Raw genomic sequence first — 24,892 nt, 5'->3', positions numbered from 1 at the left:
ATGACTCCAATCAATTGCCTCCATCTTCTCAGTGACAGAGCCGGAAGTGAGAGGTGCAGTACCTTTTTGAAGCCTGGAGGGGGAGGAGGTGGGGGGGGGGGTTGTCCTGCTCAGACATGCTTCCACACACACACATAGGCTGACTCCATGGCTCATCATTATCACATTTTATGAGCACTCAACTCCCGTCCGTCACTCATTCAGACACGCTGCACATGGGTTGTCAGTGTGCCATGTAAATGCTCTCAGCTGGCTGAGATTAGTGCGACTTGTCACTCCCACCCTGGGCTGTTATCAGCTGCAGAGGCTGGACAGACAGTGTTAGGGGGCAAAGTCAACTGTGACACGTCCTGTTGGTGGCTCTGGGGCAGTTCAGACAGGCTAGTTCACGTCTCCGCAGAAGCGGGGATGCACATGAGCACATCTTGTTACAGGTTTTTGTTTTTTGGGTGGTGTCAAAGTACAGATGAAAGTAGGGATTCCTACAGCAGTTGAGTATCAAATGCCTTTAATGGGCCATTATTTAAACCTACGTTTTTATACCTGATTTAAAAATTGCTTGTCGAGGACTAAAGGTGTTTGTCTGTAGATGAAATAGAAATGCCCTGGGAATCTGAAGTCATATTAAAAGTCTGCTGTATCTGCATGTATGAAGATAACGTTATTTGTCTGACATAGTTATGCACCTGACACGAGCCGTGTAGTGCTCTGGGTGACAAATCTCCCCGCTGCAGATTTATCTTCCCAACTCTCTGACAACTGGCTGGGGAGCACCTCGGCGGATGCATTCCTTATCTGCTTGCCTGTGTGTGTGTGTGTGGTTGATGGAATGACAGTGATGCATAATTTAGTGGGCGTTGAAAACATGTTATGCTCCTTTTACTGGCTCGGCTGTCCGATCAAATCCATTCTCCCCTCCGAGCAAGACACTCGCACAGACAGTGCTTTCCTGAAGAGCCAGCTCTGAATTCTTCTCTTTAATCTATGTTCTTTTTCCCCCCACACACACACCTCTTCTCCCATCCAGCCTTTTTGCAAATGAGTCATTGCACGATTGTTGTCTTTTCACCCTCAGTCCCTTGTTCCATGCACTCTCCCTGCTCTCCTGTTCTTGTTCTGTGGGTGCAGCCACTGAGCAGCCTGAGAAGCTCCAGATTGACTACAAGCCGTCCCCTTGCCAGGATTAACCTCTCGCCATTGTTTCTGCCCGTTGAACAGGATTAACAAATCAATGTGTCAGGTAGACTGCAGTCAAGAGACAATGACCCACTTCTGACACCACTGCCCCTCTCTCTCTCTCTCTCTCTCCCTCCTTCCCCTTCTGCCTCACTGCAGCTTTTAATTAAAAAGACTTTGCTTAGCTGGCGCTATACACTCCCTTGAGGATGCCTCACAGCTTAGTTTTCTTTTTTTTTTTTTACAACAAATTGGAGGTGGGAGTGACAGCAAAAATGTAAGGTGAAACCCTCTCTGTGCTCCTCTTTTCTCTCTCTCTCTCTCTCATACTCGTGTTCGTACTGTATACATATGCTGTGGCGTTTCAAAGCTGCACATGTCTGATCCACGGATGCTGCACCCAGGTGGTAGCAAACACCGTGGAGGTCAATGCCACGATAGGGTAATACTAGTAAAACTAGTTTAAAACACACACACACACACACACACACACAGAGTCTAGAACCACGGCGTGTGCGCGCGTGGAAGCCTTTTTGTGTTTTGTTGCAGAGATACGGCGCGAGCGGGCTTGACCTATCGCAAGGTGATTCATTCATCATGCGCTCACTGGGGGACGACGATATCTGACTGCAGCTATAACAATAACTCCCTGTGCAGCTGCAACGCTGCCCCCCACTGCATGTACAAAGGTGTCAGCCTCTTGCCCTTGATTCTGACTTATTCTTTATCCTTGTCAGAGCAAGAACTGGTTTTGCATAATTGCTCCCTGTTGCATGACCCCCCCACCCCCACTCCTCCTTCCTCCTCCTCTCTTGCGTACATGCTTACGTCCTCTCTCTCTCTACTAGCACAGCTTGATCTTACATAATGTCCTGATAAGACAGAAAAGGCATGCAGGTGTCACGTGACGTTAAAGTTCACTTGAAGTCCCCGGAGAGTCTCTTTTGACAGTCTCGCTTTGTAAAACTGGCGATTTGTTAAAGTTTTGCCTATTTTGGCAGAACAGCTTGTTTTCGGAGTCGTGTTCTCTTTAATAATTGACATGTGTTAGTTTTAAAGATCCCTGCGCTGCACTTTTTCAAAACGAGGCCAAAAAAAGAAGCAAAAAAAGTGTCTGTCTTCTGCCTTTTTTTTTTCTTCCTTTCTCTCTCTTACTAAATTATAGGTGTCACCACGCAAATATTTGGACAAACATGGGCTAAAAATAACCAAAGGCTGAAGTGCATAGATGACACGCTCGAGCCACAGCAGCTGTTAGTCATTTGGCCGCGATTGTGAAGACGGTAAACAGCGGATGGTGAAATGATCTCTTTTTGGGTAAAAGTAAAAAAAAAAAATCCACATCATTGTAGGGAGTGTCTACGCTGGAGTAGAGCCCAGTCATGTCTTCCCTCGCCTCTCCTTTCCTTTCCTTTCCTTTCCTTCCTTCTTCCCTCCACCCGTATGTCCCCTCCTTGTTTGACTTAGCAGGAGTTTGGTCGCAGACGGCGATGACGACCTGTCTTGTCTCGCAGCCTTCCCAGAAGTTGTGAGGAACACTGTCTGTTGTTTCTTCAGAATGATGTGACTCATTTATGTCCGATAACCATAACATTCCACAGCGGTTAACCTTCCCCTCTAATCCGACATGTAAATTTTTCATGTTTGTGGTCTCTGGTCTCAGAGGAGACAGGATTTTGACTTTTAATGGGTATTACTCCTAGACTAAGATCTGATTCAAATAAATCAGCAGAACTCATGAAGCGGCATAATTGAGCATTAGAGCATAAGTGGCTCTTCTCGAGAGCTTTAACCGGTGATCATCTCTTTTTTTCTCTCTCTCTCTGTCTGTCATCCTGTCTGTCTCCCTCAGGAGATTGATTGTTTTTATTGCTGAACCAGCAGCAGCAGCCTCTCCTGCAGGAGCTCTGAAAGAATGCATTGAGGAGTTGCATTACAGAACATCTCGACAATGCATAGCTGCACATTTTCACTCTGAGAGCCATGTGAACAAGTTGCAAATTGCCCCGGCCTTGGTCTACGTGTTTGTTAGTGATGTCCGCCTAAAGGTAAATGGTTCAAATGACGGTCACCTCTGCTCGTTCCCTTTGTCCCTAATCAATCCATTTGCAGAGCTGATGGGATTTGGAAGAAGGTGTGGGGTCTGGTAATTGTTGGCTTATGCGAATCGGCGTGATTGATTGCTTCCTGTGACATGGTGAACTCCCACACTCGGCTCGAGTACAGCGAGCAGTTGTGATTCGGTCTCACATGGTTAACCACAGGACTCGCTTGTGCCAATAACGCTATAAAAAGCCTGCGTGTGCACAATATCTTCCTCACTGGCAGGAAAAAGGGAAACGGGGATAATGTTGATTTACTTTTGTTCATAAGATAAAAATTCTATTCCTTGGTGATCAAAGCTGTTAAAACAAGTATGAGTAATTTGCTAATAACCGCTTTCCCTCTGATCCTTCCCGCAGATTGCTCACACTATCGCCATGAGTGGGCTTCTCAAGAGGAAGTTTGAGGAGGTGGATGAGGACCAGTGTTACTCCTCACCCTCGCCCTCCTCCCTCTCCTCGGCCTGCTCAGCCTGGGACTCAGAGGGGGAGAGCTGCTACTCAGACACCCTGGATTCCACTCCCAGCAACCCCAGCTCCCCGGCAACAAATTTCAACAGTAAGTGTCCTCATTCGGCGATAATAAATCATAGAAAGAGCTGATGGTACATACTTTTTAATGTGTTCTCTTGCCTTGTCTTTACTGCTCCGTGGAGGCTCTGATAACAAACCCATAAAAATGGGGGGAGAGATTAAGGAATTTAGGCTGTTGGCAGCCCATGAAACACTTCACAGAAATGATTTCAGACTTCTGCAATGAATACCCCTTTTGATTTCATGCCCTAAAGCTGCAAAAAAAAATGGCTAATCGCATTATGCAGCGGCTGCTCACCTTGGCTCCGCTTCCACCGTCTTCCCAGAACCTTGCAAGGAGCGACGTGAGCCTCACCTTTCCTTGGAAAGAGATGTGGGGTCCAGCAGCGCCGGGGTGTTTCCGTCTGGACCCGGGCACGTCTGCTGGCCTTGGGGGGGGGGAGGCGGTGGAGATGGAGAGGGATTGTAGTGTAGGGGGAGAAGGGCAAACATTTGTGAGGTTTCCAGGATGGTGGGGCAGCGAGCCAGGAAGGAGAAGTGTGGCGGCATGCCAAGGCTGGGGAACACACAGAGCCTTGTCTGAGGCCTCGGCATGCTCCCAGCACAGGTGCTGAAAAAAGCTGAGTGAAAGGATAAGAAACAGAGAGGGGGGGGTTGGACAATCGAGAGAAGGAGGCACATCTAGGAGAGCGGTCTGGGCGGAGCGTCGCGATCCTGTGTTTGCGTTGCACAGAAAAGTTGTTTGCCACCGTGAAGCGAATGGGTATAAATCAGCGGTAAAAGCCGTCCCTTATAGATGTGGAGGAGAAGGTGTCATTTGTCTTCTGCAGGTGTCATAAGCATGGCTGGATATGATGGATGCAAGGCTCAACCGGGCAGTTTATTTCATCTACATCACCCCTATAGCGACAGATGAGGTGTCTTTTTTTTTTTCTTCCCCTGAGTGTGCAGTAATCATCATGCGTTAGTAGTAGTATTTCCACATTTGGCTGCCGTGACCTCGTTCAGGGCGTGTTACAATAAAGCCGCGTGGCCAAGAAATAATAAAGGTAATAATGCCCAACACATGCTGAGTATTATCATCCATTTCTGTTCACAAACACAGACACAAAGGGAAAAAAAAGCTCTGCTGGCTTCAACGGAGGAAAAAGTTTGTCTGTGAGCGTTTGTCGTGTTGTGGGCGGAGGAAGTGGAATTTATAATAAAGCTTCAATAATTGTTGGGCTTGTTCCCCACATATGGTTCTACTTTGATTCCCATATGGGTTTTTGTCTAGGTATAGACTAAAAATGGCGGGGACACTGTTGTTCTTCAATGTTTCTAACAGAGAATAGACCCTTTTTATTTGACTGCTGCCAGTTATTGGGCCATGTGTGGGGGATTGTCCCGAGACCAGAGCAGGCCGCTTTTTTATTCCTGTCCTGAGAGCGGTGCTTCCACCCGCCGCCCCGTCCGGAAGCCTCAAGCATTAACTCACTCGCTCTGTGATCCTGGCAGTTCTGCTTCCTCCACTGAAAATTCCTGGGCTGGGTTGTTTTTTTTTGTGTGTGTCACACAATAGGAGAGAAGAAACGAGGCTGAAAGCATTCTTGGAGTTTTAGGTTTCACTTCACAGGATGCAAGTGTGTTGGACTTTTGTTAGCTGTGTTTTTTAATTGGCTACACGATAAGGCTTGGTGGAGGACGAGGGCCATGAATCAGAGAGGTGTCCTTTTACAGGCTGTTCAGCATGTTTGCACACAGGAGAGGCTTTCAAGCGATGGGACACTGTGCCATCTAGTGGTCCATAAAGACACTTCAAAAGACTGCACCGATACCACACATCCTAATTTCATGTCTTCTTCATCCACAGCCACGTCCATCCTTAAGAAAGCCAAGAGGCCACGACGGGGGAACGTCACCTTTGACCAGGTGACCGTGTTCTTCTTCCCTCGGTGCCAGGGCTTCACCAGCGTTCCCAGTCGAGGAGGATGCACGCTAGGCATGATGCAGCGCCACAGCGCGCTCCGCACGTACACGCTCGCCGAGTTTGCCGTGGAACAGCGGCTTTTACGCCGGGAAAAACTCCTTAACAGACTCAGGGAGGAGAAGCTAGAAACTCTTAGGTTAAAGGTAAGTTCTTAAAGTGAAGGATGAGTCTGTGAAAGTCTTTATTTATTTATTTTTTAATTTTTTGAGAACAGCAATTAAACGCTCCCCGCTGTTCTTTCCAGCTGACTAAGAACGGAACCCAGGAGAGCGAGGAGGCAGAGCGGCTAACGGTGGACGACATCCCCGAGCAGGACGTCGACATCGGCGGAGCCAACCTGGACGAGGGCTCCTTCCTCCAGCCTTACCCGTCAAGAAGCCGCTACTCGCTGCTCAAAGCGGCCGGCGTGAAGAAGATCGACAAGGAGGAGAAGAGGCAGCTGCACGAGCTGAGGCTCTCCAGGGAAAACTGCGGTTGCGACTGCCAGGGCTTTTGCGAGCCGGAGACATGTAGCTGCAGCCTCGCGGGCATCAAATGTCAGGTAAGACCTGAAAATCCCTGCACAGAATATTTGCTCATTTGAATTTTTTTGAGATTTAATAATAGGAAAATCCTAACACAGCACAGCTGCTGGGGCTGGGGTTGTGTTTCATGTACTTGACAGTTTATTTGAGTGTTTTTCAACGTGTTCCTTGCAGATGGATCATTCCTCTTTCCCATGTGGCTGCACCAAGGACGGCTGCGGTAACACGGAAGGTCGCATCGAGTTCAACTCTACCAGGGTACACACGCATTACATTCACACGATCATGAAGCTGGAGCTGGAGAAGAGGCTGGAGGAGCAGTCGAGCACGGAGGAGGAGGAGAGCGCGAGGGGGCTCGCGTCCGTACCAGCTGTGCCCTCCTTCGCCTTCAGCTCGGAACTGACGGCAGCTGGAGAGAACAGTTGCAGCAGCGACATGACAGACTTGTCGGACTCCTCGGGGCAGAGCGAGGACTCGGAGGCCGGCGGCCACCCATGTGACCACCGGACCCAGCTGGACGTGGACGAGCAGGGGCTGAGCCGCATCCTCTGCTTCAGCGACGCGGAGAACTGCTCGAGAAGTAGCGGGGACGGCGCGAACAAGAACGGCAAAGGCACGTGCTGCCAAGATCAGAGGCAAGAGGCGGAGGCGTTCCGGAGCTTCAGCATGGTGGACTTTGCCGACGAGAATGACAATATAGACGTCGCGCTGTTGGATTCGGCGGACGGCAGCCACACGGACAATCGATTAACAGCCATTTCGGAACTCTTGGATGAGAACGCCAACCAGGGGAACGCCCTGTTCCATAGCAGTAGCGTGCCACACACGCCCTCGCCCACCATCGACCGCTCCGCGAGCTACAACATGGACCTGAGCCTCTCGTCGGAGTCGGACTTGGAGTTCTTTGACGGCTTCCCGTGTCTGGGCTCCAGCTCGCTTTACAACTCCCTCAAGGAGTACGAACACATGGACAACTCCTTTCACTTTCAGTTGCCTAGCTACCCCAGCTTCCCCGCGGCGAGCGACCCTGGCACCTGTTTCCTGGAGTCACTGATTGGCCTTTCAGAGTCTGTCCCCGAACCCCCCGCCACATTTACAGACAATCAGCTGTTGGAGGAAGCCATGAAATTGTCTGTGATGGAGTCTGTGAAAGTTTAACGAAACATGCAAATTTGTTGGACGGTGCAAGGAAAAAAAAGAAAAAGGAGGAGGTGGAGCTTTGGGAGGAGGCCGAACATGCACACAAGATGTCAACGTCAAACATGTTTGATTTCAGAGGAAGCTGTGATTTCCCTCTTCTTTTTTTTTGCCTAATAAACGTTTCAATTTCCAGACTTGCCTTCAAAATGTTAGCAAAGCAGTTTGGGATTAACGCTGTGTGAGACGGCAGCTAGTGTTAAAAGTGGAAAGATGCAAAACAAGAGGTCAATTTGGCCCGGGCCCACGTAACAAAAAAAAACACACGAAAAAAGAAAGGAAACCAATGACGGCTCTCGTTTTTCCTAAGAAAGCTCTTTTAACCAAACCAAGATCACCAACCATATGCTAAACAGGAATCAACCTTTGATGGGGGCCAGGTTGGATATCTCAACACAGCTGAATGTGCACCTCAGGGATTTTTTTTCTAGCTTTCTAGCTTTTGGAGGCAATGTATGGTGACCATTGCTGTGATGACCTTCACATGAAACCAGAGTCGAATCACAACATAGTTTCTTGTCCTCCCTTTGGGCTCAGACGTCCACATGACCTGAGGAGGTCGGGAGTCCCTGCATCCTGAAGCTCGTGGACTCCTGTCCTCCTCGACGTCTCTCTCTCCCCAAAGGTCTCACGGTACAAAACAAAAAACAAAAAAATCCCTCTAAAAAGCTCCTTGATCAGCACTTTATCTGTGAAGAATAGTTATGTATGAATAGGCATTGTTTTGGCTGTACGGGGTCGATTCAACAGTTCAAACGCTAAATTATGGAGTTTCTTATTTATGAGCTGGGTATCTAGAAAATAATGGCTCATACCATTACAATCTGTAGCTGTATTATCTTCTTTTTCTTTCTTTTTTTTCCTCCTTTTTTTGTTTTAAATTATTTTCCTTTTTACGATTTAATTTCTTATTTATTTCAGACAAAGCCTACTTTCTCTCGAGAAGCACTGTGGTTTTCCACCCGAAAGTGCAATCTTCCTTCCTTCCTTCTTTTGTTTTCTTTCCCATAGCGACACCTTTAGGCGTCGCTATGGGAAACAGGACCACGAGTTCCATCGGAAAGTATTTAATATCTATTATTATCTTACACATTTAACAATTTTTTTTATTATTTTTTTTTTGGTAACTTATTATTTCATTATTTTTCATTAGTTATTTAATTTAAAGATGTTTTGGCAATAAAAATGGGGCTGTTGTGAGGTTTACTGGATGTGCCTGCTTATCGGGAGGGAAGGGGGCTTGCCAACAGTGTGTGTGTGTGTGTGTGTGTGTGTGTGTGTGTGTGTGTGTGTGTGTGTGTGTGCGTGTGCGTGCGTGTGTGTGTGCGTGTGCGTGTGCACAGTGCTTCCATTTAAGCTTTGGGAATGAAAACTGTGGAAATCTCCCTAATCACTGAAACTAAATTATGGGTCTCTTGTATTGCTGCCTATAATGTAAGCGTAGACAAATTACACTAATATTTTGTAACTACTTTATGTTAGGTTCGACAAATGAATTCTAATCACTGTCAAAATTTGAATATTTTATTAAAAGAGAACAAACAAAAAAAAACGAGTCATTTTCCAATCCGGTGGACGGACGACATTTGTAATATATGAATTATAAGAGGAAATGTATGTATACGTTATGAAGGTAATTGCTAATCTAGCGTTCTGAAGTATTTTTCATAGGCAAGCCTTTTATGGGGGGGGGGGTTTAGATATTTTAGCGAAATGCCACTAAAAAAGAAAAAAGTAAACTGCAAAGAATCAATTTGATTGTACGCTTGAATCTTTTTGGAAGTCTGTGACTTGGGTTACAACATGTTTATAAATGGGGTGGTTTGTGGATTAAAAACTGCATATATTATACAGATTTTTTATCGCGCGCAAACACAACCCCCCCTCCCCCCCGACAGTTGAAGACATTTCAAAAACGTGGTCGTTGAGGGACACGAGAGAGACTTTATGTACATATCTCACATCCTTTCTACAACTCTTTCAACAGCCTTTTCTGGACCCTTTAGAAAAGTTATGCATGCCGGTCCTTGTTTGTTAAGAAGAGGAAGAAGAAAGAACAACCTTGTTCTAATTAATTCATTGTATACTTTGAAAAGTGCAGCCTGCACACATCGGGAAATGTATTATTCGCTCTTTTTTTTACTTTTCTTTTTGATGATTACTTTGACGTCCATCCAATATTATTATTATTATTATTATTATGTTCTCATGCCATGAAGTCGGCACTGATTTGTTTCTCTTGTATAAAATCAACATCGATTGTCATAAAGTAATTGCAACAGTGAGTGTTTATCAGTGTAATGTATTACAGTATGGCTTTTTTTTTGCCTCTTTTTTGCTTTTTTTTTCTCATTTCATTTTCAGAAAGAAAAAAAACGTGTCTTACTTACTTTTTTGCCTTTTTGTTGTACATATTTCTGCTTGATTGGTCCTGCAGAGCAAACAAAAGCTGCTTTATTTTTTACATATTCACACTTTAACCTGCTGTTTAACGACAGTTTCTTTCATCTAAGCCATTTTGACAGCCTGTCCCTCCAAATCATAATAAAAAAACAACATTTTCTAAAAAAATCCTCCACTTTGTTCTTTGTTCTTTGTCATATTTCAGGTACCGATGCTGATAGAAGTTGTTTTAGACCATTTCTGAAGGGAACGATGAAGCTGTGAGTCATTTCAAAGACATAATTCACTACAAATATTCTCCTCCCAAAAAGAAGAATTAAACAGCCCAAACATGACTCAGCTAAAATGCTTTTGCAGATTTTTTTTAAACATATTTACAGTCTGAACATGTGTCCATGTGTATGCGACATTTACTGTACTGAAGTATCAAAAGTCATTTATTGACAAGTTTTGGAAGTAAAAAAAAAAGTGAGGTGTAAGAATTTAGCCATGGTGGCTCAGTGGTAGGGTGAGTTGTCTTTCAATTGAAAGGTTGTGAGTTCAATTCCTGGATCCTGAAGCAAAGACACTTAACTCCATGTTGCAGCATGTGAATGGGTGAAAGGTGTAGCATAAAGCAGTTCATCAAGATTAGAAAAGCTCTATATAAATACAGACCATAATATCACTACTTCTTCTGATTTTATTTTGTAGTAACGTGTAACAAAGACAGTTAGAGGAAAAGTAAAAGTTGCTAGAAATATAAAAAATGTAAAGGAAGGGCACGTGAATGTTGTACTTAAGTGTCAGACGATCCCACTGCTGCCCCGCTGATCGGAGTAAGTACTTGTCACATGACATAATTGACACAGTGAATGCATTGTTAATCTGAGTGAGTTACACTTTGGGGTTTTTTCAGGGCTCTTTTTCACGGAAATAAACCCCCCGCAGGCAGAGGCACCGAGGCTGAACGGAGCAGAGTCTTCTCAAAGACAACTGACAACTTTCCTTTAAAATGGTGAGATTACTCAATCCCATTACTCACACACAGTAGATAGTCATATAAAAACATCAGTTTCTCTCATTCCTCTCAATCGTTTCCCTTACTCACTCTCCTTTAGAGTCTGAATCCCTCTTCAATTCTCTCACGTTGATATGAATTCTTTATGATTTTACTCATGACATATCTTAACACAGTTGACGTAGTTGGTTTGCTCCCAAAATCATGTAGATTTGAGGGATTAGAGGCTCTGAATTGACCCCGCCTTTTAGATTGGCACCAGTGCAACCCTCGTGTAGAGGATTAAGTCGTAGATGATGGATGGATGGATATCTTAATGCACACCTTGTATTCATTCTGTTCTTGGATTTATATTCATGAAACTACACACACACACACAGAGGTTTGAATTTTGGCTGGATGAGGGGTTAGTTCTTTGGATTTTTATGTTCATCGTCCACATTATGAGGAGAACTCAGGGGTTTTGTATGTGAGCAGTTGCAGTTTCTCCAAACACAGAGGCTGACTTGAGAGAACTGGTGCAGTTTTTATGTAATTCTGTTTGTCTCAAACGGTAAATACACGTTTGAAAGTCATGGAAATCAGTGGTTTTGACTCGGTCCTTCGTTCACAAACAACACTTGCTATAGTTATGGTTTGAATTCTGTCCGTGCAACTTTGGACAGAGATTGTGTGAAGACTGTCAACCAGGAAAGTGTACAGTATTATAACCTTTCCAGAAAACTGGAAAACAATGTTAATTTTACCGTTGAATAATAGCAATCCTGCTGCAAGTTCTTGTTTTTTTTACAGGACAATCTCTAACAGAGCAGGTAAGGCAGTGTAAATGTCACACTGGCTAAATTTGAGCTATAGGTTGGATCATTTAACGTCTTTGAGACAGTAAAAATATCATTTAATTTAACTCTTATTCTGTTCTTTTGTTGTTCTGGTATGAAATGCCTACATGTGAAGAATAAATAGCGTCTCCAACTGTCAATGAAACGTATAGAACAATAAATATGAACTCTTCTGCATTAGTGAGGTTTAGAATAAAAGGCCCACAGAGTTGCTTTATTTTCCTGTACAGACTAACTGGTCTGAAACAGCGAAACCATTGTCTTCTCTATAAGATTAAAGACAATATACAGTTCACATAGAACTGGCCCTTGTTTTGTTTTTTTGTCTTCTCTGTGTAACCACTGGAATTCATGTATGGTTTCTGGTCTCCATGGTGAAAAGAAAAACAGCCACGCTCTCCTCGACTGTAGGTGATGTCATGCTGTGAGCCTCCTGACGACCACCACAACATATGGCTGCAGATTCCAGATGAGGAGGAAATGTCACACACGTGAGTGCATACGGCTCACGACTGAAGAAAAATCCCAGTCCTCGTCTGGACAAAAGCCTCGAAGCGGATGTTTGTTGGACTCTGTGGTTTTTCTTTAATACAATCAAACACATTCCTGCTCGAGCCTCTTTGGAGGTCCAGGTCTCATAGGGTTTTCCCTTCATGTGTAAATCAGAGTGTTTTAGCATTTTAAAACTGAGCACAGCAGAGAATCCAATCAAATAACCACATAACATGTTGCTGAAACCCTGTCCATCAAAGTCTAAACATGAGGAACTCTCTCCACCCTCTGGCTGAATCAAGAACTACAACCAACAAGCATCTTTGAGATGCACATGACTTTATTAACGTCGTCGGGTCATTTGACAGCTCGGGCCGCGTGCCGTCTAATAACTGCCCAAAACCTGCAAACGTAAAACAAATGAAAGGAGAAATTAAACAAGTGAAACAAAAAAAAAATAAAAAGTCGCAGGAGGCTTACATCAGAGATCCAGTCCATGAAGGACGACACCCTGGTGAAGACGGTGGGTTTGGTGACCTGGTTGCAGTAACCAGACGGACCGTAGCTGACCACACCGTGGACTCTCCAGGCTCCGTTGGTGTGGCAGCTCAGGGGTCCACCAGAGTCGCCCTGAGACACACGAGAAGACACTTTGAAACCAAGGTACAGTGTATTCAGACCCTTTTATCAGGATTTGTTTCTGATGAAGCTGATATGTTGTCATGAAATCGACAATTTCAGCATTCTAGATTGTGTTTACCTTCTAACCTGCTTTACATTTTACGACCAACTCTTTCCTCCGTACTCATCAGTGTTCTCTGTATGAGTTAGCAGACTGGTCAGCACTCATTTTATGCTTTTGTGTAGAAGGCCATTTTGGGGAAACTCCTCTAACATTGTGGCCATGTATCATTTCAGGATCTGGATCCTCTGAAGTGTGGAAAACGGGTCACAGTGCCACGCCGTGGGCGTGTCCCAATTGGCACGCAAATCGTCGACTCCTTCTTGTGCGACGTGTGCCCGTTTTTGAAGGACACATTCTGTGTGTCCTTCACAGCGGAGGCTATCCCAGAAGTCTTAGCACGCTTTTTGTAACACTGTATTACAACAAATAAACCCCCCCAAAAAATAACATTACAAAAATAAGATATGATCATGATTTAATTAGATATCATTTCAGAGCTTTTTTATCCAAACAATTTCAGCTGATTCTTCATATTATTGAATTTTTTGTTATAAGAAGCTCAACCAGGTTTATTTGACCTTTGACCTGGTCAAACCTGTGTTTGTACTAATATTTCATGTCCAAAATCGTCTGCTGTGAATAATCGATCATTATAGTGTCAACTTATATAATATTGTTGTTCAACTATTAATGTCTTATTTCTGCCTTGTGTCTCTCGGTATGAAACGCGTCACATTTTATTCCAGTGTGACATGAAATATTTACGAAAAATAACATTAACCGGAGGCTCCATCAAAACTAATAATAGACAGTCTCATTTCACACAGAGTGAGCAGCCTACGAAGTCGTCTCCTTCCTCGGCTGCACACTTGTTAGGATCCAGACTCTTTTTTGGGGGGCGGTTATTTGCTCCTCCCATTTTCTATTTTCGATTCATGTTCACCAAACTACGCGATTTATTTCGAGGAAAAAGAAGAAGAACTCCTTCAGTTTCAATTTGACAAAAACTCAACGTCAAAGTTCCTTCAAAGAAAATAAAAGCCCTACTGTGCTCGTTAATGTGTTTCCGTCAAGTTTTATAGTAAAAGATATATAAAAAAAAACCCCAAATAAATGAATTAATAAATTAAAAAACTGGACAAATTTAATCGAATAGAATAGATTTTAAGTGTATTCTTCGTTGGGTGAAACCGCCCTTTAATACTTTAAATGAACTATAACTGGTGAGCAGTGCTACCATAGGGATGGTTATCCTGGTTATATGAACGTTAACTTGTGAATGTACAGGTATGTATTACGTGTGAGGTTGCGGTCATCTGATTACCTGGCAACCTGATATGACTCCGTCCCCTCCAGCACACACCATGCTCCTCAGGGCAATGACGCCCCACCAGTTGGGCGATGAACAGACTTTATGCTCCACCACTTTGATGGGAGCCTCCTGCATGATGGAAGGAACGCCCCCATAGTCTGTGAAGATAAAATTATTTTATGTTGTTGTTGTTAATTATTTGTTAATGTGCCAATCTAAGCCAATCCTTACAATCCATGAGCCCCCAGCCGGTGATATAACAGCTGAAATCATGAGGCAGCGTCTCTCCTGGAGAGGGAAGGTCAGCGATGGCCACGTAGCCGTTGTCATATATGTGACTGGTCAGTTTCAAGATAGCAATATCATTTCTGAGGAAAGAGAATGCAGAAGAGTGTTAACAAAACACGAAAGCACCCCTTTAACATGTGTTTTTGTTTGTTTTTTCAGCAGCTGGGCTAAATCGTCTTTCTTGTTGTTGTTGTTGTTGTTGTTGTTGTCATTTTACCCATTGCCAAGTTGTCCGTTCCAACCAGGATGGACAACAATCGTCTCCACGCGTACGAACTGCTCACTGCCCTCGTACCTGTCCAGGTTGTACTCGCCCAGCACGACACGGTAATGACCAGCATCAAAACTGGGGACAGGGACATAAACCTTTGTTGTTGTTTTTTTGTTTTTTTTTTAAACATTAACACCAGATTAATATAGACTTTCAGGTTCAAAATGTGCGACTTAGGGCTGGGCAAGGTTCATTATATATCAAAGTCATGTTAATGCACTTTAAAAACACACTGACACACAAGTGCTTGAAAACCACAATTAGGGCTGAAACAATGACTCGTATAATCGATTATTAATCATTTTCTGACATTTTATGGACCAAACGATTAATCCTCGAAAAATACTCGACAGATTTATCGATTTATAAATATAATCGTTAGCTGCAGCTCTAACCACAATTATCTGGCTTCTTCGCATTTAAATCAGGGGCTAAACATCTAAAATCTTTCTTTATAAAGTAAGATAATCCTTTATTCGTCCCACATGTGGACATTTGCAGTGTTACAGCAGCCAATCACAGCTAGTTAGAAAAGTAGAAATAAGGTGAGGAAATAAAGACTATTAAATACGACAATATACAGTAATTTGCAGTATTGGACAGGGATTGAGGTCCGTTTTAATGCGGGTGCGGTCCACTCACAGTGCCAATAAACTGTTTTAAATGATAATATTAATGTTTTTGGCGACGTGACCCAGCCCCAAACGTGCAAGTGACACCACGATACCGCATATTAAGAGAGTTCAGTGCCCCAACCTGATGATACAGTGGGCAGCAGTCATGACGAACGTGCTGCTAATAAGACTGCCTCCACACAGGTGGTAAAACGAGTCCTGGTTGCTCGAGTCATACTGGAGAGAGACCTGAAAGGACACAGAGATAGAAAGAACATAGAACATGAAAAGCATCATATTTTACTTTTGAAGAATTACTGTTAATCAGCTGCATTTGATTGATTTTACCTGCCATTTCCAGGTGTTGGGACTGGCATCGTGGCCTCCTATGACTCTCTCATTGTGGACCTTATGGTTGAAAGGTTCCTCGGCATAAATCAGCCCTGTGACGCAGACAGTGTTTCAACAAAGTACAGGAGTTGAAGAGTGTGGCGGCGTTGTGCTTGGAAAACTTACCGAGGCAGGACAGAAGAGGCACGAGCCAAATCATGATGGAGCAGGGTAAGGCGCACGTTTGCCGTTAACTATTTATATTAGTTTGAGCCTGGGACGACTCCAGCACGTATGAGTCAACCATCAAGACATCTGCCAACATCAACACCTACAATCAACACAAGTATCATTTAAGATCTAAAGTACACTGAGTTTTTATAGAAAATAGTGACATTTTAGAGTTATTTTCCACGTAGTCGGCAAACATATACAGTAAAGCATACATATATATGTATATGTGTCGTTGTGGGGTCAGTGTATTCACATCTACGTTAAAATAGGAATACAGTTTAAAACCAGTTATCTTATCATAGTGAGAAAAGAGCACCTGTGAAAACACAAATATACTTATGTCTGGATCCAGCATCAGTCTGTTAATACAAGAAAATGTTCCACTACCTGCACGTCTAAATGGTTACATATACTCAAAGTGTAAAAAGTGTACGTGTTTTATGGTGTGACTGATGTTATAGCATTGTTACACATGATTTCTCTGAGTTTCTGTCCGTGACAGACTGGAGAACCCAAATCTCTAACCCGGTGTCAGCTGGGATTGGCCCTGGCCTCCCTGTGAGGCAGGAAGAATGTTTTATTAAGTGTGCAAAAGCTTCTAATTGTAGCCGATCAAGATGGCGCTATAGCTTGTACATATAAAGGACTGCAAGAGGTCAACAGGAAGTGGTCGATGGAACACTTTATTTTTACCAGAGGTGGAAAGAGTACTGAAATATTCTACTCAAGTTAAAGTACCACTATTTTGATAACATTTGACCTACGTACTCAAGTTAAAGTAAAAAGTAGCTTGTTTAATATTTAAAAGTTACATAGTTAGTTTTTTAACGCGGTTAACTTTAACTTTCTGTTTTTGTGTGAAATGTGAACTGTAAATTACCCCCCAATGTTGTAAATCCTCATTTCGTCGTACTGCTAACAACTGAAATAATAGATCTGCATTTATTTTGGTATTTAAAGTATCTAACCCTGAAGATTGAATGAAACAGCTTCAGCTGTCAAATAAATAACAGCATAGTGACAGTAAATGGCCGGTCCTGTAATAGTACTAAATAATATTCCTATAATTATGTTACTGTATTTGTAGTTGACTCACTGGTCTGAAATACCAGAATCATTATAATTCATATAAAATTAAAGACAATGTACACTTCACACTGAAATGACCTTGTCTTTTTTTGTCTTCTCTGTGTAACCACTGGAATTCATCTATGGTTTCTGGTCTCCGTGGTTAAGAGAAAAACAGCCACGCTCTGTACTGTGTAGGTGATGTCATGCTGTGAGCCTCCTGACGACCACCACAACATATGGCTGCAGATTCCAGACGAGGAGGAAATGTCACACTCGTGAGTGCATACAGCTCACATTTGGCCACGATGAAAGAAAATTCAGTTCTCGTCTGGACAAAAGCCTTGACGATGCTTGATGTTTGGAGAACTTTGTGGTTTTCTTGAACACATCAAAACACATTCCCATGAAAGCCTCTTTGGCAAATGGAGTTTTTCTTGAATGTGTTAGGATTTTAAAATCCATCAAATAACCAACGTGTTCCTGAGACTGTGAAGAAAAGCACTGTCCATCAAAGCCTGATCGCTTCTCAGTGTAGACATGAGGAGCTTCTGCCACCTACTGGCTGAATTAAGAACTACTACCAAACACCTTCCAGACATAAATACAACCCAACAATGTTTAGTGAATTACGAACAGGACAGAGCCAGTCAGGAGTGGGTGAATGTTTTGTTGTACTGCAACATGTTGTGATCAAACATTGAAAGAATATCACTCCAAAGCTTGTACATCTTATCATAGTGAGAAGAGAGCAGCTGTATTCATGCACAGGTGAAAGGCTCAACACAAATTCTACTCCAGATAAGTGTCTCAAACTAAATCCAGCAAGACGTGACTTCATTCAAAACCATTCATTTATTATAAAATCTAAAAAATAATATGTAAATACATGTACCAAAATGAACTTATTTTTAGTGTTTCGTGGAAATGTGGTGCTTGTTCTCAGTGGTGGGTGAGCAATTAAAGGTCAGCCGGGACAGATAAGACTTGTGTCCAAATAAGGGGACAGACTGTCCTGCAGACAGAAAAGATTCCAACAAAAATAATGTGTTTTTCACAATGTTTAAAGGTAACTGTGTATAATGTGTGTGTATAAACTAACTTGTACATTTTAGATAAGTACTTTTTTAAACAATGTTTAAAATGTTTAGACAATGTCTTTATTGATTTTAAGTATAGTCAGATATGCAGTTTAGACAAGTACTTTTACTTGTACTTAAGTAAACGTTTATCAAAAACATTGTGGTACTTTTACTTGAATAAAATATTTCACTACTCTCTGAGTAACGTCAACTTTTCATGACAACCACTGTTGTCCGTTTCCAGGCAACAGCACAGAGTCAAGTCGAGGGCAGCCGAATCGCTCGATGTTATCCTTGAGATCGATTTTTCTGCCATCTTTATTTATTAGTTTGGCCTAGCCGTGCAGTCAGCAGCGCGCGCCGCCTGCTGCTGCTGCTGCTGTGTCAGCCTGTCCTCGGCTGTTAGCACTAGCCTTTAGCCTGAAGCAGGCAGCAGCAGTAGCCGTGTAGCTTCCAGTAATATGCCTTCTAACGTGACTCTACCTCAGTGACATTGAGTTAGTGCTCGTCAAACGTGACCGTTAAAGGCCATGGGGCTTCCGCAGAGCTCGTTTTTGTCGGACGGTGGAAGTAACAGTGGATATCATGTTCACGGGGTAAGTTGTGATGTGACGCAAGGTTACACACGCACAGCTGCAGAGTGTCCCATTATGCTCACTCACAGTCTTATGCCTTTGCCAACTTTACTAAACTGAGCGGGCAGTGTAGCTATATTTATGTGAGAAGAAGCAAGTGCAGTAGGTTGTTAATAAGTGAGAGGCTGTAATTGTAATTCTATATAATTGTAGTCGCTCGTACAATGACCGCGGTTCACAGCGTCCGCCCATGATGAGGTGGCATTTGGAACACGCCCAAGTTACCGCGGTTTGCTGTAACAACTGCCCAGTTCACACCGCTGAAAAACACCGTTTAATGGTAGCACTGATTATGGTTAAATATCAGCCTCATCATCATGTGGAGGGAATATTGTTTTACAACAACGATAATCTGACAGCTGCAGTTTCTTAAGTCGACACATGGGGGCGACTATAACTACAGTATTCTTTATGCTTATCCGTGTGTCCCAAACTTTTTATATTGTGGACACCCACCTTTTAAACGCGATAGAAGAGCGATGTAGAGCTGCAACTAACGATGATATTCATCATCGATTAATTTCCTCGATTAATCGTTTGGTCCATAATATCTCAGAAAATGTGGATCATTGTTTCTCAAACCTGGAAACAATCCTGTTTTGTCCATGTAATCAAAAAAATATTCACATTTAAGAAGTTGACAAATCAGAAAACGTAGTCATTGATTCATTTTTTTCAGCCCTGAAGATTTGGCTAACCCTAATTGCAAGGTGATGGAAGCGAATATCGCCACAAAGTTTCTGACTATTTTTACTGCCATTCTTCAGATTCAGAAGGACTCACCTGCTCTGAAGGCCGGTCTGGAGCCGTTCTTTGACTTTATCCTCTCGATAGGAAACACCCGACTGGTAAGTAGCTTTAATTAACAAGTCCCCAGGCCAAATACCAAAAATATTATTAAATGGTAATCATCAGATTTATCTGGATGGGATTTTAATGAATACATTCCTACATTTATGAGGTGAATTGTGAATTAATACATAAGATGAGGGTCAGTGGTTGTATTTAAAGCACAGCAAGTGGTTTATCTTATAAGACAACACTAAACTCCTATTAACTTCTTCCAGATAGTTTGTGTGTTGCAGTGTGTTGTAGAATGCCAAATGCCAAAAACCAAACAACTAATGACAATGACAACAAACTGATGGCTCCTTATTATAACTTTTAAACATCAGACCTTCATTATAGCCTCATGTGGTAAAGGTCTGCTGCCATAGTCTAATTTTAATGTTCCTCTGCATGTCATTTGGTTTGCCGTTATCTGTGCTCTCTCTCAGCTGGGTTGTTCAAAATCTCTCTGTTTCCTCCAGAATAAAGAGAGCGACTTGCTAAAAGACCTTCTAAAGGCCAATGTCGAAAAAGAGGTCAGACTCGAAGTGTACAACTCTAAGACGCAGCGGGTTAGGGAACTGGAGGTGACGCCCAGTAACATGTGGGGTGGTCAGGGTCTGCTGGGGGCCAGTGTCCGCTTCTGCAACTTTGAAGGAGCCAATGAGAATGTGTGGCACGTCCTGGTAAGTCAAATCTGTCTCCCTTTGTTTTATCTTTATCTATTGACATTTTGCTGACCTTAATGCAATAGCAACTGGTTTTCTGTGAGGCAATAGGCAACACAATTTGTTTTAGTTAGTCTGAAGGCAAAAGAGTGGCAGGTAGCCAAACTAAAGCTACTTCAATTTCATGCCCAATTTTACTTGAACTTTCAACATCATACTCTTATTAAGAGGTCGTTTGTAACCATTTAATTTTTGGCTAAACGGTTGTAAGGGCTTGTTCACATTTACCTCACTCATCAGATAGCTGCTTAACATCACAAGCCCGCATTTCGGTTCATGCATAAACGAGGGTCACCATCAATCTAGTGTCCATACATGTAGATTCAATCTCATATTCAATTTAAGTAGTGGCGATTTCTCACCTGGAAATTGCCCTCAAATTTGCATCCATGGTTTCTTTTAACCAAAACTTAAGTGAACCACCAATTGGACTTGTACAATACAGAATACGGTCCCTGAGAAATCAAACTGAAGAAATGCACAGATTTAACCACGTAGGGTTCGTTTGGACCAACATGGAAGAGGGAGGGTGACAGATTTTAAGTCGGACAGACCTTGGCAGAGCTCTGGACACACAGAAAGTAATGACAAACTAACAGATCTATTTATTTTTAAATAAAATGTCTTCATAATATTCTTTTCCTATTCAGGATCTAGAACCTAATTCTCCTGCGGCACTGGCTGGCCTTATTGCACATGACGACTTCATTGTGGGAGCTGACCAAGTGTTACAAGACGTACGTTTTTCCTGTGGCCTGCTCTGTTTCAACACAAATCGATATATTTAAAGACATCTGCCCACGAACAAATTGTGTTACAACGTTTCAAATTAAATTTTGTAACCCATGCAGTCTGAAGATTTCTTCTCAATGATTGAGGCCAGCGAGGGGAAGCCACTGAAGCTGCTGGTGTACAACACAAACACGGATCAATGCAGGGAGGTTGTGGTGACTCCCAACGGAGCATGGGGAGGAGAAGGAAGGTAGGCTTTGGTAAATAATTAAGCATTTATCACATTTGTGTCACTGTGTCACTTTTATAGAGATGCAATAAACATGCATAACCTATGCCGTCTTTGTGTTACATCTCAGCTTGGGCTGTGGTATCGGCTATGGATATTTGCACAGGATCCCAACTCGTCCGATTCAACCTAACAACCAGAATAAAAGTGTTTTGGAGTCCACTATCACTGTCAGCAGTGAAGAGCCAGTTGCAAGTGACCACACTGATGTACAGATGATCATATCTTTCTTTATCTTAACTTATTCTCTGGTGAAGACTTAAGTGAACACAGATTCTCTCTCTCTTTAGGTGCCTTCTGTGGCTGAAAGTGTCCCTCCCAGCATTAGCAACGCAGACTTGATTAAAAATGAAGTGCAGGAAATGTTGCTGACCTCACCCACACGTCCACCTCTTGACCTAAGTAATCACATTTCACAAAGCATAACCTCAGCGTCTGACGTACGTCTTTCACTGTGTATTTTCCTAACAAATCATTCGCCCATTTTTATGCAAATTGCAGGTATTTCTGACCTCCCTGAAACGGTGACTCCAGACAAATCGGATATGGTTTCCAACATCGACATAAGCCAGTGCTCCATGTTTAATAATTACGACTCTGGTGATCGGTCTATTTTGGGTAAGTACCTGTACAACCTCTATAAGTGACACAATGAAATGTTTTAGTTGTGTTTTCAGTCAAACTCCAACCTGTTTGCTGCTGTCTCACTTTATTAAGGCAACGTTGCTCTTGCCTCGGTCTTGATATGAAACAAATGACTTCCTGTGCTGCGTGGGAATGTTACTAAATGTCATGAGAGCGAACTACTGCTTTACCGAAAAATACAGACAATCATGTGGAGCTGATGGGCCTAATTATCGTTATTTGACATTAATTTGAATTTAACAGACAGTTACACTTTCCTTTCTTACAGATACCTCATCGTTCCTAAGACCTTCATCTCCAGAAACGCAGGAAGCAGAATCTGATATGCAGAAAACTGAGCAGGAGCCTGCCGTTGACCCGATCACTGCGACCTCTCTGAGCCCAGAGCCGGTAGACGGTGACTCCGTCGTCCTTGAAGTGGCCATAGAAAGCCTGTGTGACACAAATAACCCAGGTATGCAAGATACTGTCTCTGCACCATCGCTCTCCGCCAGTATCATGGAGGAGGAGATGACAGAGGCTGCTGCTGCTGCTGCTACAGACACTTAAGATGCCCAGAGAATAAGTTACCTTTCATCTCATTACGCATAGACGATTACGAGCACATTATACGGAAAAAGCTTCCTCACGTGATTGTAAGTTGCTTCACTGGAAATTATTTTTGATTCACAAGAGTTTTATTTATATCCAAGTGCCACTGCTGCATGCTGAATTGCACATTTAGGGAAGTCGGCACGCTGGAGTGGAGAGCTGGTCGATAGCTATAACAATATGAATGTATCAATGTATCATTTAGACTTTAGTGTGTGTGTCTCAACATGGAGCAGAATGAAGCCTTAGTTGAGTCGTCGCTGTTAAAAGTCACCACAGTTTGCACTAAAAAAAAAAAGACAAAGGTGAATAATGCTCTTCCTCTACTCACCTTCTAAAAAGCTTGAGGTGGTGTTCACGTAGATACATTGTTTGATTTTATTGTTTACAATTTTAAAATGTGGGTATTTTCAGTTTTTGGGATGAATTTTGATCTGGGTGCACGTAAAAAATATACATATATATATATATATGTATATATATATATTTATATGATTTTAATCTCAGGCATCAACCATTTAAAGCCTTTTTGTCTCATGTTTGACTTTGAATCAGTGCGAATGACAGCACGTTTGATTGACTCGTAGATTTTAAGTAAATATGATTGTTTATGATTTTTATGGATGGGTGTAAATATTTAAATATTTATTAAAAAAGAAAAAAAGAAAAAGATGAACCTGCATCTGTTCATGGTCTTTATTCTAGGAGACGTGCGTTACTGCAGTAAAGTGTCAGTATCTTCGTTTGGGAGCTGCAGTAATTTTTTGGCAAGTGAAATACTGCAATTTTAAGGCAGAAAGAGAATCTTTTCCACAGCTTAATCAAATCGAAAACCTGGATTTAATCAGTTGTTATTGACCTTTATGGGTATTTCAATGTGTAAAAAAGACTTGTGTGGACAATAATCTGTTTAATATGAGCAACATGAAGGAAATTAATCAAATCAGTAACAATCCTCCAGACAAGTGAGAACTGCACTGTGAAATATTATGTGGTTGTCATGGCTCTTTTCTGAATGTATCTGTTTAAGTCTAAATCAGTATAATCATGGTTCAGACAGCAGGTGTCAGCAAAATCCTCTTTATAGATTCCAACGTGAACATCCATTGCAGCCTAAAAATGAGAGCGAGCAGAGTCTCTGGCTCCTTTATCATATTTTCAGGGATTAATGGAAACATGAAAATGTTTCCATTTGGCATTTTTTTGCAAAAATCCTATTTCCTCTGTGGCCTTTTCACTACAAATGATGGGAGTACATCAATCAGAGTGGGAGTAGTTTCCGTGAGCAGAGAAAACAGAAAATATATCCTTTTCTTGATATAATCTAGAGCTGCATATTAAGACACTGGAAACGGTATCATATTATGTCCAGAACTGGCTGCAACATAGTGTTGTATCCAGAAGCTACTTAGATGTTCATAATCATGTCAAAAAAAAGATACAGTATATAAGATATCATGACGATTATATTTGCCCTTTGCACTCTTTTTGATCCAGCTCTGAGAATCCCTTTGTTTGGACAATTGATCAATGTGCACATTTTACATCAGATTACACAAATATCTGTGAGACCCAGAAAATGCAAAATAAAAAAAAATAAAAACTAAGAATGGAGGCTGCAGTAACAGAAGGGGGGGGAATATGTCTCAATTATTTACCAGGCTACTCTTCAGATGAAGGGGATGGGCATTATGGGAGAGAAAACACTGTGAGTGGGAAGAAACACGAGAGGAAGATGGATTTGTCTTTATCCACCAGTGAGTGAGAGGTACACTTAAGGACACTCTCGTCTGGCACACCTGTGTACCTGTCTGCGTCTGTCTCACATGAATATATTTGTTCTGCCCAACACTGAAATAGATTTAGATCCCCAGGTTTATTAAATCTACACCTATTCAGTGATGGTATTTTCCTGCCAAAGACCTCGGGCGTAAATATGCTGTTTCAGAGCCTCCCGTGTTCTAGTCACAGCATCGTTTTAAGAAAGCAGCCAGAGGCAAACGCCAACAGCTTGCGTGCCAGGAGGAGCCGAGGGGATGAAGCTGCAAAAAAGGGGTTCACCTCTGAAGGAAACATGCCCTGCCTTCATTTTCCTCCCTTTCCTGAGAACATTTTCAAAGGACACTGTGACGCAGCTGAACCCTCCTGTCAGCCTGGCTCTACGTCAAACCCCCGGAGAGGCTCGGTTCACAGGCGCCAGCATAGTGCCCTGTGCTTCGGCCTGTCACTGCAGCATGACAAATTGTGAAATAGAATAAGTGTGAGGAAAGAGAGAAGGGAGGCATCCATGGAATGAATGAATGAATGGGTGGGAAAAAAGGCGG

At 42.6% G+C, this 24,892-nt stretch overlaps 3 protein-coding genes across 3 annotated transcripts; 2 read left to right on the top strand and 1 right to left on the bottom strand.

The window, feature by feature from the left end:
• The first annotated feature begins 148 nt into the window (after nucleotides 1-148).
• On the top strand, nucleotides 149-10,073 carry csrnp1b (cysteine-serine-rich nuclear protein 1b). Its single transcript, XM_044037454.1, has 5 exons — nucleotides 149-472; nucleotides 3,639-3,837; nucleotides 5,665-5,924; nucleotides 6,026-6,322; nucleotides 6,480-10,073. Exons 1-5 carry the CDS (start codon nucleotides 467-469, stop codon nucleotides 7,461-7,463), a joined length of 1,746 nt encoding a protein of 581 aa, XP_043893389.1. The 5' UTR covers nucleotides 149-466; the 3' UTR covers nucleotides 7,464-10,073.
• A 2,485-nt stretch (nucleotides 10,074-12,558) lies between these two features.
• On the bottom strand, nucleotides 12,559-16,005 carry LOC122765813 (elastase-1-like). The gene is made up of 8 exons (XM_044020251.1): nucleotides 15,923-16,005; nucleotides 15,755-15,849; nucleotides 15,549-15,655; nucleotides 14,739-14,867; nucleotides 14,465-14,601; nucleotides 14,246-14,391; nucleotides 12,717-12,866; nucleotides 12,559-12,639 (listed from the first exon to the last, which is right to left on the bottom strand). The coding sequence occupies exons 1-8, from the start codon at nucleotides 15,954-15,956 to the stop codon at nucleotides 12,622-12,624; spliced, it is 816 nt and encodes a 271-aa protein (XP_043876186.1). The 5' UTR covers nucleotides 15,957-16,005; the 3' UTR covers nucleotides 12,559-12,621.
• Nucleotides 16,006-18,466: 2,461 nt separating this feature from the next.
• On the top strand, nucleotides 18,467-23,244 carry LOC122777670 (Golgi reassembly-stacking protein 1-like). The gene is made up of 9 exons (XM_044039093.1): nucleotides 18,467-18,716; nucleotides 19,523-19,603; nucleotides 20,066-20,269; nucleotides 20,962-21,048; nucleotides 21,163-21,293; nucleotides 21,403-21,541; nucleotides 21,623-21,734; nucleotides 21,834-21,950; nucleotides 22,246-23,244. Exons 1-9 carry the CDS (start codon nucleotides 18,651-18,653, stop codon nucleotides 22,524-22,526), a joined length of 1,218 nt encoding a protein of 405 aa, XP_043895028.1. The 5' UTR covers nucleotides 18,467-18,650; the 3' UTR covers nucleotides 22,527-23,244.
• The last annotated feature ends 1,648 nt before the right edge of the window (nucleotides 23,245-24,892 follow it).

Source organism: Solea senegalensis, linkage group LG1, assembly GCF_019176455.1.
Source record: "Solea senegalensis isolate Sse05_10M linkage group LG1, IFAPA_SoseM_1, whole genome shotgun sequence".
Taxonomy (NCBI): domain Eukaryota; kingdom Metazoa; phylum Chordata; class Actinopteri; order Pleuronectiformes; family Soleidae; genus Solea; species Solea senegalensis.
The sequence above is the reverse complement of the archived record's forward strand: the minus strand, read 5'-3'. Positions and strand labels throughout refer to the sequence as shown.